A 13,250-nucleotide genomic window follows, 5' to 3' on the forward strand; every position below is an offset into this window, starting at 1 on the left:
GCAATGATTCACTTAACAACTGTAGTAAGAAAGGTTTTAAAATTAGATAAAGCTTACTTAACAACTGTCTTGTTTAGCAACAGAAATTTGTGGTCATAAGTCGAGAATTACCTGTATATTTTTTTTGCATTTTTAACTCTAAAAAGGAATGGAAACTGCTGTAGCATAATATGGAGTTAACCTTGACAAAGATGTGCAAGAGCTATTAAGGGAAAAGTAAAAGACAGCTCTGTCCTGGGAAAGGGGCAGGCTTGAGAATCCTTCTTAAAATTTATTTATTTAATCAAATCTAGACACTGCCCATCTCACTTTCCAAGTGACTGTGGGCCGGTTACAAGTAAAGGCTCACGATGATGATGATGTTATCCATTCAAAATGGATAAAAAAAGTAAAGATCATAAAACCATATAAGGAGATACAATTAAAATAGACCTAAAAGAAAGAAAAGGAACAAGGAAAAACAAAGGTAAAAAGATAAGTGAAAACGCAGAGGGAGTGCCTTCAAGGTACCAACCATCCCATGTGAGTTGACAGAGCCAGGTCTTCATGCTCTTCTGGAAGACCAGGGGAGTTGGGGGGCTAACATCACCTCTGTGGCAAGGATGTTCCATAAGGCAGAGCAATGGCCTCTTCTTAGACTTCACCAAGAAACTAAGTTCTTTAACCGGGGGTCCCCAACCCCTGGTCTGCGGACCGGTACCGGGCCACAGCATGCCAGCAACCAGTCTGCACAAACAAGCAAAGCCCCATCCGTGGGATGCAGGCAGCACACAAAACCACACACTCTCTGGCCATGGAAAAACCTTTCTCCACGGAACTGGTCCCTGGTGCCCAAAAGGTTGGGGACCTCTGCTTTAACCGATAGGGTCAGATATGGCTCCTGCCATTGCCTGTTGGGTTACTCAGCAAAAGTTGCATGCTGTGCCTTTAATATTGTGCTTACTGTCACAGAAGGAAGCCTGTTGCCATATATAAAATGATGAAGGCACAGATGTCCAAACTGGTGGCCAGAGGTTTTTCAGTGTTAAACCAAATAAATTGTCCTTTCTCCTACTTATAGAATCACAGCAGGATGCAAAAAGACAATTTTGGTAGTTCTGCTTGCTGAAATTGACTTGTTTATCTTTTTTGGCTTCTGGGCTATCTGCGTTCAAATTTAAAGTAATTGGAAGTCACCTAGTAGCTTCTTTTTACGTTCTTTGAGTAAAATAGATTTATGGAAGCATTAACGTGGGTATTATTGGAGCCTCACACTTTCGATGCAAGCCAATCAATCTTGACTAATAAAGCTTTCCTTTTTTTGTGCTTGGAATAAATTCCATTCATACAGTTTTAAATAATATGTGTAATTTGGTTCCTTTGTGGCATCCTAGATGTTCAAATACATTAGGGTCAAGAAGTATTAGGGTGAGAAGATCCCAAGCTACTAAAAGGCTCTGCGCAAAAGCTCTTTTCTTTGAAGGCATCCATTTGGGTTTTCAGGTTTTCCACTCGCATCATCTGTGCACGCTGTCAGGGTCTCATTTTCTCCTGATCATTGTAAGGCTTGGATTTCTATTGAGTCTTTCTAAGAAATGGTGGGTTATGGTAGATCATTCTGCCATCCCGAATACAGTATTGAGATTACTGTATTGCAGATAGATTCCTAAATATATTAGGACTTACTGAGGCAGAAAGTAAGTTTTAGTAAAGGACCGTATATGCTGAATCGTGTACTCTCAAGTATTCCTCAAGAAAAGTGATTGATGTCTAGGGCAGACTTTGCAAGACGAGGCTAAACCTTAATTTAAAAAAATTAATGCATTTTTAAAAATTTTCTCAGGCAAGAAGAAAAATCCAGGCTTGAAAATTCCTAAAGAAGCATTTGAACAACCACAGACAAGCTCAACGTATGTATACCTTAATATTGTTATGGTGGGTTGGGTGGGGGACACAGCGAGAGAAGAGGGCTGGAGCAATTCAACCTCAATCCTCTCTTAATTCCATGAGTTTCAGCAGATTCTAACAGAGCTGCTAGAGTGGCTTATCAGCTCTCCTTTGTTGCAAGTGCTGTGTTTGATTAAAAGTGAGAGCAAAGAGAACTTTTGATGAGAACTAAGGAGGTATGTGCTAATTCAGTGGGCTTATGTTGCCCGGAATTAGTGTTATGTTCCCTGCAAAAGCTGGATGATGGTACTGAGATCTGGAAAAGATGTTAATAAACCCTTAACTCCTATGAGTCTGTCCTGAAATCTTTAGGATAGGCTCATAGGAGTTATGGGCTTATTAGACTGTAGGTTGCTGTAAGTTTGTAGAGGTGGCAGAGCTTTGATAACTGGCTGGATGTTTTTTCAGAACTGTTCAGAGTTTCATGAATCCACGGATTAAGAATGGTTTGGTGACCATCTGGATGATCCAGTAGGTGAAGTTGCCTGTCTCCTGTGTCTCCTGTGCTTGATCAAGGGTCAGCTGGAGCTGTATAGTCAGATGTTCCCTTCCTCTCTCTGCCCTTTAGCCCTAATTGCCCTAGTTTCTGACTGTTGGTCCTGAATGCATGCTTGGCTTGTAATAAAGTTTCCCTCATCTACAATCTAGTTGTGCATGCCTACCTTGCATGTATTATATGAACCTTGCAGGACATGGGGCTGAGGTGGGGTGCCCCTCTTGGAAGCGTGCCCACCAATGTTTTGTTTGGCAGGCATCTCAAGGGTAGGGGCAGAGGTGTTGTGATTGTCATTTGAGGGACTCCAGTGGCTTCTGGGGCTACTACTTCTGCAGAAACCGGATATGAGATCCTGCTCATGAAGTTGAGCTCTAGAGATCAGCTAGGTGTCAACGCTGCAAATACTGTATATTCTTGCTTTGACAATATGCAGAACTGTCTGGTATTTTTATAGTTAAACCAGGCAACAGGGAAAAAGGGAGGAGAATAAGGATAACCCGGGAAAAAGAAACCAGAAGTAAATCACATCTTCCAAGTTGATTGGAAGATGTGAACCATGACCCCAAAATAAGGGGGCGGGAAATGCTTAGAATGTATATGCGTAATGGAAAAGAAGCCAGACCTAAGCATTTCCACCATGCTGTACTGACGTCTCTGTAACCTTAATAAATGCTTTTAGGAGAAAATATGCCTGAAAGTCCTTTTAAGTGTTTCGTTAATCAGACACATGACACTAGGACTGCTGCTGGTGTATCAGCCTTCATGCTACAAAGAGGCTGCCGTACATGAGCTGCTTGATGCTGTGACCAGTTTGGTAGTAAAGTTTCCAGAACTTAGGACATTGGGGATTTCAGTTTGCCTTCTTTAGTTGTGGATTCAGAGGTAGCTTGGGGGTTCATAGCAGCCATGAACTTAATTATTGAGGGACTAACTGTGAGGTCGCATCTTAGAAATTATCTTTCTCTCAGAACGGGATAGCACTTTCCCCAGACAGAGTTCTTCCATGCTTTAAAGGTCCTCTCGGACTTACCATTTATGCCTGTAGAGAAAGTAGGATCTGCCTGGAAGTGACCTTGCTCTTTCTTTATTTCTTTTTAAAAATTATTTTTATTACTTTTAAAATAATGACAGAGAAACCATAAAAAAATGTATGCATACATGTATGTATTGTGAAAGAAAAGAAAAAAACACATAAAAGTGTTTTTAAAAGGTATGATACATAATTTTAGCTGTAAATTACAAATCTATAGTTACCTATATAATTAGTACATATATATTTTTGAAGGGTCCTTGGTGCTCTCCCCTCACTTCAACTCGGAGTTACAAATATTCTCCTTTATCAATACTGATTTTTTTCAAAATAGGCAAACTGGTAGATTAAAAAGCAGCAGAAAATAATGCACAGGGAGATAACCTTTAAGTGTGTGTGTGTGGGGGGGGGGAAATCACAGTACAGTTAGTGAGTGCTAGCTTCTGCATCACACTTTAGGATATTGGGAATCATTAAACTGTGATTGAAATAGCGGTTTTTGAATTACTTTTGCATTGCATTCTAACAAGCTCCGTACTTGGAACTTTTTGACTCCTCTGTTGTGGAGTTTTCATTCATTTCAAGGCTGTGACGTAGATGAAAACGTCAGGCAATATTTCCTTGCTTGATCTGCAACAATCAACAGGAGAAAAACCAAGTTTCTCTTCGCCTCTTGTCTCTTGCTTTCTGGGTTATGTCTTCAGTTAGCTTTGTGGTCTGCTGGGGCCTGGAAAGTCCTTAAAATCCTTTCCACTGCTTCCAGGAAAAAGATAATGTTTGCCTAGTATGCAGGGTCATGGAGAGTGACTTGGAGCCTTGACATTTGCTGGATTAATGATTAATTGAGGATACCTTGACAGATTTGTTAGATAACAGGATAACAACCTTTTTTCCACTTGCTCTTGACCGTGTCTGCTGTATTTCCTTTCAAAAAGATCTGTTTTAGCTTATAGGGTCTTTTGGATGCAGTTCCTAAGACTTCATACAGTATCGTCTTCTTTTCCCCTCTCCCCTCTTCTTTCAATTGATAACAAAACATTCAAAACACCAACAGAAGTACAGTCTCCACCAAGAACCTGATACTGCTCTAGCAACCAATAGAAGAACTTCTTAAGGCAGCGGTTCTCAATCTATGGGTCGCGACCCCATTTGGGGTCGATCGACCATTTCACGGGGGTCGCCAAGCAAGGCTGTCCGCCATTTTTTTCCCCTTTTCCGGCGGGTGCCTTACCTCCCTTGGGCTGGGCCAGCTGGTGGTCAGCCTGCTCCATCTCTGCCACTTGCCAGCTACGCCTCGGCCAGCGCAGGGGGCGGAACCACGCATGCGCGGCGCTCCCGGGCAGGGAAAGTCCTCGACTTACGACCGGTTGGGTAGTCCTCAACTTACGACCAGTTTAGTCCTCGACTTACGACCGGTTTAGTCCTCGACTTACGACTGGTTTAGTCCTCAATTTACGACCGTTTGGGGGTCGCGGCATTAAAAAGGTTGAGAACCACTGTCTTAAGGCTAAATGTTCTCTTGTGACCAATTTCCTAGAGCAGAACTATTTCTCTTCTCCGTTCTTTAGCTTTCAGTTGGCTGTACCTATGTCATTGATAAATGTCTGGAAATTATAGCAACTCAGGTCTGGCTGTCTCACCAGTCGACATTAAATATGCCAGTGGTAGGGAAGAAGTTACCAGTTTGGGAATGGGGAAGATTTAAGGCTACTGTAGAATGATCAATAGATATAAATTGAGGTGGACAAGATTATTTATGAAGTCTATGTAAAAATAACTCTTTGATACAGATTTACAGGGGCTTCCCACTGTAAATAAGGTGTCGTGTATATACAGTTGTTCCAGTGTTCACATGTTACACTTCTGGTTGTTTGTTGTGACCCATCACAAGAGTATACTGTTGTTTCTATCCTCATGCCTCTTGCCTCCTTAAGCCTGTTTTAGCGTTTTGATAGGCCCTAACAGTCTATTTTTTCAAGTTTCTGTTTTTTCAAGTTTCAGTGACAGTGTCCTTTCTGACCATAAACTAACACTCACTGCCCTAGTTTTCTGCACTATAATCAATATGTCTTGCAGATATAGGGCACTAAATAAAATCAACATCAGCAACATTAATAAGTCAGTTAGGTCAGGAAAGTTTGAGGGGGTCTTTAACCTTCCCTGCTGTTAATCCTAACCTATTATTCTAACACGTAAAGGCTACGGACACAAGCTGTGTCTGCATATATATATGAATGTGTGCATGTGTGTGCAGGCTGTCATTTATTACTCCCTCGTATAATGTGACGGTAATATCTAAAAACTGGTCCATTCCAGTTCTGTGGAATATCTGCTGGAATTCACTGCAGGTTGTGATGCAGATTTCCCCACTTCACATTACTAGCAGCTGCTGATTGGGAACTAGATAGGGAGTAATGATGATTGATAGCTGTTTCATATTTACCCCAGTATCAGAATTTAGCTCTGAAACATTCATGGAAGTTAAAAACTATTCTAATGTTAGTTTAAAACAGACGGTGAATATATTTTTCAGTATTGCTATTTAGGAGTTCTGAGTTATTTAAGCAGCCTTTTCTTTTTTTTAAAAAAATGAACAATTTAAGAAATGAAATACCATAAGCAAGTTTCTGTTGATATCAGAAGTTGAAAATTCATGGGCACATGGAGTTTGGATTACATTGAGGAATTCAGCTTAACATCTTCTGCAGGATCCAAGTCAGTCACTGGGATCAGAGGTTTTCTCTTCTGAGCTTTCAAACCCATGCTGGAGCCCATCTTCAGGCAACCTCTCTCTAGCAGAATGTATGCTGTTCTGTGTGTGGTATTTATAGTGCCTGTTGTAAGTGGCTTTTTAGATGTTGATTAGGGTATGTTGACCGGCTGGCTTTTAAGTCCTTGGTTGTCGTTTGCTTGTGCTGCCCAGCCCTCGCCTTCTAAGTACTTGATAGGCTGGTGGTAAATCAGCACTCCTGTTGACTGACGAGGGGCCTGTTTCCCAGACCTCAATCACTTCCCTGGCTGTTTTTGTGCCTGCTCGTCCAACAATCTTGGTTTCTGCAAAGTTGAATGTGTGTCCTTGTTCATTGTAGTGTGAGGCTACCAATGAGTTCGGGTATCCTTGTTTGACCGCTTGCTTGTGTTCTTGCAATCTGGTGGTTAGCTTCCTTCCAGTCTGTCCTACATAGTTACAGGGGCAATCCATGCAGGGGATTTGGTAGATTACATTGGAAGTATCTCCCACCTCCAAGCAATCTTTGCAATGCATTAATTTGTCCTCGTATGGTAGCCTCTGGGAGGTGTGCGATGCCCACCTGCAGATCTCGGAAGCTGCATTCTACAGCTTCCAAAATGTTTTTGATGTATGACAGGGGTGTGCCATGTGGTTGGTCTTGTACCTTGTTTCTTCCTTTCTCTCCCCACCATGTTGCACAGACATCTTGTGACAAATGATTGTGGATACCCATTCTGCTTGAATTGTTCACGTAGGTACCTGCTCCCAGCTGTTTGGCTTCCTGGGTACTACAGTGGGTTGTCACCCTGTCATATAGTATTCTGATGTAGAACTATATAAAACAGACGAGGAAGAAGCTAACCACCAGATTGCAAGAACACAAGTGAGCGGTCAGACGAGGAGACCCAAACTCATTGGTAGCCTCTCACTGCAGTGAACAAGGACACACATTCAACTTTGCACTGATGAAGATTGTTGGACGAGCAGGCACAAAAACAGCCAGGGAAGTGATTGAAGCCTGGGAAACAGGCCCCTCGTCAGTCAACAGGAGTGCTGATTTACCACCAGCCTACAAAGTACTTAGAAGACGAGGGCTGGGCAGCACAAGCAAACAACAACCAACGACTTAAAAGTCAGTCATCAACACACCCCAATCAATATCTAAAAAGCCACTTACAACAGGCACTATAAATACCACACACCGAACAGCACACATTCTGCTAGAGAGAGGTTGCCTGAAGATGGGCTCCAGCATGAGTCCAAAAGCTTTGAAGACAAAACCTCTTGTCCGGATGACCAACCCAGATTGGATCCTGCAACATTATCCTAGGATATGTGTGTTCGCCTTCATTCATTAGCATCTTCTGATTTTTTCTGTGTTAAGTTATAGTTGACATTAAGTATAGGAGTCCTTTTAAAAAGAAACATTGCTGACCCTTTGTAAAAGAACAGATTTATGGCAAAGTTTATCAGTGCTCAGTTTGCTTGGAGTTATTCCTGTCATGGATAATGCAAGATAAATAAGGTATTTTCCAGGTAGGCCTACTTGTCCGTGTAATTCATCAGATCAGATTAAATGAGCAAAATTGAAGATTTACAGTATATCTCTCTAGGTGAACAATTAAAATAAAACAGATGGTTAGCAGAAAGGAGCCATAATGAACTCTAACTTCAACAAGAAATCAAGGCCAAACATAATATGTGGGTCTTTTATGGTGAGCAAAATATACTTTGAGAAATTCTTCAGTTAGAGGAATTATTTATTCTTTTAACCACAATACTATAGGAGCTCAGCGGTTAAAGATGCTGAGCTTGTCAATTGGAAAGCTGACAGCCCTGGCCACACAATGGGGTGAGCTTCCATTCCTTGCTCATCTAGCAGTTTGGAAGCATGCAGATGTGAGTAGTACCACTTTGATAGGAAGGTAACAGCATTCTATAAGTCTTTGGTGTATAGCCATGCTAGCCACATGCCCACGAAAAACATCTTTGGACAAGAGAGAGGGAGGGAGGGAGGGAGAGAGGGAGAGGGAGGGAGGGAGGGAGGGAGGGAGAGAGCGGGAGAGAGAGAGAGAAGGTTCAATCAATCAGTTAATTTCAACTTCTCGTGGGAAAAAAAAATCTTGCAAAGTTGGAATTGATTGATTGAACTTTTTAGTCCCACCCAGTCTGCTGTTACCACCGCAGCCACGCCCACCCAATGGGCCACACCACCCAATGGGCCACACCCACCCGGCACCTGACGATACATAAGTGGGTTTTGGGTTGCAGTTTGGGCACTCGGTCTCTAAAAGGTTCGCCATCACTGCTCTAGGAATAGGTCTAGTTCGCTACCAGCCTCCCAACCCAGATGTTCCATAGAGTTTTCTCCATTTTGAGACCTTTATTAATTTTAAATAGGCATAAACTTGTATACCTGCAGAAATGAAAAAAGAGGGGAAGGATGTTTTCATTCCACCCACCCATTTTATTTTTATAATTAAAATGGTCCTTGGGTCATTTGCTGGATGCTTCATTGAGATAACAGATCTAAATTTGTCTTTTTGAGGCTTTTGAAGAATGGGAAAACCTTCAGAATAATATTTTGAATAATAATATTCAAAAGGTGGTCTGTGAAAAGGGACCAAATTACTAACCACCAAACTGAATTGCGAAGAATATTTAAAAATTGTCTGTGTTTCCATTTTTTAAACTGACTAACAAAGTAATTTATCTGTAATATAAAGAATGGAAGAGATCAATTAAGTATTTAACACTTAAGATATTTTCTTAGGCTTAAAATATATTTATGTCTGTTCCCAAACTATACTTTGGGGGTCTATACTATACTTTGAATAATATAATTGCTGCTTTTGTATAGTTGTTGCTGCGGTTGCTTTTTTTAAAAAGTTCTTAACATTTTAAAAAAGTTCAATGTTTTATTGATCATTATTATATGATAATTAAAAATATTTTTAAAACTTGAGACAGTTATAAAACTTCTTGCGATTGCTGATTATTGACAAACTCTAATCTTACATTCATATTTTAAAAATTACTTGATAGAAAACTCACATGCGTAAGTAGTTTCTTAAAAGAGCTGTATTTTTAAAGTATACAATTTAAAAATGTATTAGTTTTCAAACTCTCTTGATCATTGTTTTTAAAGATTCTAAAGATTCTTCTCTGACTAGATTAATGCATTTTTCTATACAGGTATTCATAGGGGAGAATTTAAGTGCAAATCAGATCATTTTCTCATTTTTTTTTCTTAATTTCACAGGCCACCTAGAGATTTGGATTCCAAAGCGTGCATTAATATTGGAGACAAGGTATGGTGAAGATAAAATATGGTGGGCATGTGTGCTTGTTGAGAGGACTAAGATGGAAATTAATGAAGAAATGAATAGGGTTTAATGTAGTAGTCTTAAATGTGTGTGTGTGTCTCTCTCTTTTTGTATGTATATAATTTTATTTCTCAGTCTTATTATTTACATTTTTATTTATTATATCTTTTATCTATTAAATCCAACATTCAAAAAGCTTTATCATTTTAAAATGATGTGGGCATTGAATTAACTTTCCTTTAAGAGCATCAATATAGGTAGACACTCATTCAGCAACCATTCATAGTTACAATTGAGATGATAATGGGGACTTAAAAATGGTCCTCAGAGCTCTGGTTTTCCCAGTGCCACCACGGCCAATGATGGCGATGTTCGGTGCCCACCTTGCAGTTATGACATTACAGCAAGTCATAGTCAAATGATTGTGTTTTCCAGTGTTTTCTGACGACTTCCAGTAAGCAAAATCAATGGGAAAGCCATTGGGAAATTGAAAGTTGTTCCTGTTTCTGCTGCTTTTTCATCCAACTGCACTTTGCAGTGCCTGCCTACCCCTTGCCTGTGATACCCCTCCCCCTCCAGCATCCTCACACCTGCCCATGATCCAGAGTGCTTGTCCACAATGCCCCTCCACCTGTATTTCTCACCGGTGGTGAAATCTGGCGCTGAGTTACATCTGAAGTGATCTGGGAAAATGGAAGAGGGATGACAATGAACTACTATCCTTTTGAGTTCCAAAGAGAGAATATCTCTTGTACAAATCACTTCTCTAATCTAGTGAAAGGGGGGGAAAACCCTGTGCAAAAGATTAGGCAGGCAAAAACAAAACTATTTAATGTCTGAAAATCAGGTGTTTAATTCTTTCCCTTTAGGGAAACAATGTCCAAGAAAATGTAGAATTACTTTGCCTGAATTGGAATGGAGATCTGCCTTTTAACTTCTGTTTTGTTTTCTTGGCTTTATTTCTTCATAGAACTTTGAAGTTAAAGCCGATGACCTGGAGCCAATATCAGAATTAGGACGTGGTGCATATGGGGTGGTAGAGATGATGCGACATATGCCCAGCGGGCAAATAATGGCAGTGAAGGTAGAGTAAGATTCTCTCTTGGTGTGCATTAACCATCCAAATTCACCCCAGCTGTTCTTCAGGATTTCGAAACAGTAAGGTGGATGAGATCAGGCCATATTGTGAACTGCAAGGAACAAGTGTAATGATCAAATTTCATTCAGTTTTGAAAGCCCCAAATAAATAAGAGTCTGGCTTATTTGTACATTGGTGAGTTGTAAGTTGTCTGTATTCACGCACATGCAGTCAGTTAGTTTTGCAGTGTGATTCAAATGTTAGTTACCGTGTTTAAGCCCCTACACGGCTGATGGCCTGGACAGGTCTGAAACTATCTCTTTGGTTGATTCTGCCCATCCAATAAAATCAGGAAGAGAAGGTTTGCATCTGGTAAGATCTCTCTGAGGGAATGTCATCGTTCTGATTTTTCTAGCTTTTGTGACTGCCAGGTGGTTGTCTGATAAAGTATCTGTGTTTTAAGAAAAGGAAGAGTGAACTTTTAAACTGGCTCTGTTTTCCAGCGAATCCGAGCAACAGTGAATAGCCAGGAACAGAAGAGGCTATTGATGGACTTGGACATCTCTATGAGAACAGTAGACTGTCATTTTACTGTCACGTTCTATGGTGCGCTGTTTCGGGAGGTAGGACTTATGACCTTCTCACATTTTTACCTAGGACACAGAAAATTATACTAAATAAGCTGGATGGTCATTTAACCTGGGAGTGGGCAACCTATTGGGCTGTTCCTAGCTTGTCCTTCATTTGGCAACTGATTGGATCTGAAACCAAATAATGCATGGATTTCAGTTCCTCAAATTCTGTCCCATCCTATTATTTAATATGTCTTAGATTAGAACAACCAAAATACTTCAGTCTGCAATTGCTAAAGATTATTCAGAAGGGGGCTTGTAGCCTTCTTGTGAAAAAAGATGGACTGCTTTAATAACTAGCAGAGAGCTTGCCGTGGTCACATAAAATCCAAAGCTCTTCTTTAAATCATTTCCAAATTGGGCACAACCAGTTGCTACAGTGCGACCCCAGGAGACAATTCGGTTGATACAAAATATCTTCAGTATATACAAAAAACCCAGGCATGGACAGAAAGTTCTGAACAACAAAAATTTCATTTGACCTAGAAGGTGAAAAGCTCAGTGGAATAGTATGTGTTTTCATCCAACAATGAAAAATAGCAGAAGAGGTATTTTCCCAAATCATCTCACTAAAGAAAAGTTACGTTTTTGGCATCTCTGATATTTGTTGGACTGCATTAACTATGGCTGTCTTAGTGTATCAGACTATGATGCTAGACTTTTAAAATAGCAAAATCTTAAAAAAAAAAACCCCAAAAAATGGCCACCAGAATGTTCTTGCTATATCTTTCATCCTTTTCAGAAACAATCAAGTTAAACAGTGGTTTAAAAGGTAGACCTCTCTCTAGTTGAATGTTATTGATCAAACAGAGTTTCTGTCTGAGGAGCAGTTTGTAAATGATGTATTTTCTCTTTGTACTATTATCTAATTTCTGGTGCCTTTTCTCCACGCTTCTATTGCTCATTTTTTCAATCGGTCAATCTAAACAATTCACATTCCACACAACAGGAAAGGAACCTTTAACACATTCTAGCACCCACAGGTCACTCTAAAGCAGTGGTTCCCAACTTTTTCTATACCCCACACCCCTAGAACGCTTCTGATACATTCTCGCACCCCTTACAAAAGTTCGAAATAACGGCAACGAATTATGCATATACACTATAATTTTGAAAACTCAAGTTTTCGCACCCCCTGGAACATCGTCTTGCACCCCTGGTTGGGAACCCCTGCTCTAAAGTCTGTCGTGTGTGGTAGGAGGCCTTATTAAAAATCTAATATTAGTTGACAAGAAAGCTTTGGAGGCAGTGCATATGTGTTTTGGTAAAGATACGTTTTGGTGATGGAAACTGGTCAAAGCTCATGATCACTTATGTGTTCCCCCTTCACCAACTCCCATTTGTCTAGGGTGATGTGTGGATTTGTATGGAATTGATGGATACCTCGCTGGACAAATTCTACAAGCAAGTCATTGACAGAGGCTTAACGATTCCTGAGGATATTTTAGGGAAAATAGCTGTCTCTGTAAGTGCTCTACTTCTTAAAAATTGTAATTCTCTTCCAAAAAATGATTTAACATCAGTGTGGTTGTAAGTCAGAAAAAAAACAAAAACAGTATGACCACACTGCTTAGCAACAGCAGTTCTGGCATTCCCAGTTGCTGTTGTTAACTAAATGGGGATCACGTGTACGGTGCTTTTTAAGAGATTGTTTCTTTTAATTAGTAGGTTAGATATTGAAGATAAAACTTGATTTGGCCTTACTTTGCCTGCTTCAGGCATGAACCACTTTGGTTCATATCCAAGGCAGAATCTTTGTACAGAAAATTGCCTGCCAGGTGTTAAGGTTTTCTCTTTGTGCTGAGAAAAGGCGTTCAGGTAAGACAATGCCCCTTTTGGGGCAGAGTTTTGTGAAATATGAAGGCATTCCTATTTGTTTTGTAAAAGTAAAAATTAAACCCCAAACCAAAAAATAAAAGCCTAAAAAAAGAGAGAAAGAATTGTATTTATGTTTTGCTTAGCTGACTCCAGTTAAGATTCTTATACCTTTTCCAAAAGCACTGGGGATGAAAGTGGGGGGGGGGGGGGGAG

At 40.3% G+C, this 13,250-nt stretch overlaps 1 protein-coding gene across 1 annotated transcript in view; it reads left to right on the plus strand.

Annotated features, from left to right (window-relative positions):
* MAP2K6 (mitogen-activated protein kinase kinase 6) overlaps positions 1-13,250 on the plus strand; it is a 36,161-nt gene that overhangs the window by 8,178 nt on the left and 14,733 nt on the right. The window contains exons 5-9 of the mRNA XM_015810364.1: positions 1,823-1,889; positions 9,446-9,494; positions 10,480-10,593; positions 11,091-11,210; positions 12,568-12,684. Coding sequence (XP_015665850.1) covers positions 1,823-1,889; positions 9,446-9,494; positions 10,480-10,593; positions 11,091-11,210; positions 12,568-12,684 — 467 coding nt within the window. The remainder of the gene's footprint in view (positions 1-1,822; positions 1,890-9,445; positions 9,495-10,479; positions 10,594-11,090; positions 11,211-12,567; positions 12,685-13,250) is intronic.

This window comes from Protobothrops mucrosquamatus, unplaced genomic scaffold, assembly GCF_001527695.2.
Source record: "Protobothrops mucrosquamatus isolate PMUCROS unplaced genomic scaffold, P.Mucros_1.0 scaffold9, whole genome shotgun sequence".
Classification (NCBI taxonomy): Eukaryota; Metazoa; Chordata; class Lepidosauria; order Squamata; family Viperidae; genus Protobothrops; species Protobothrops mucrosquamatus.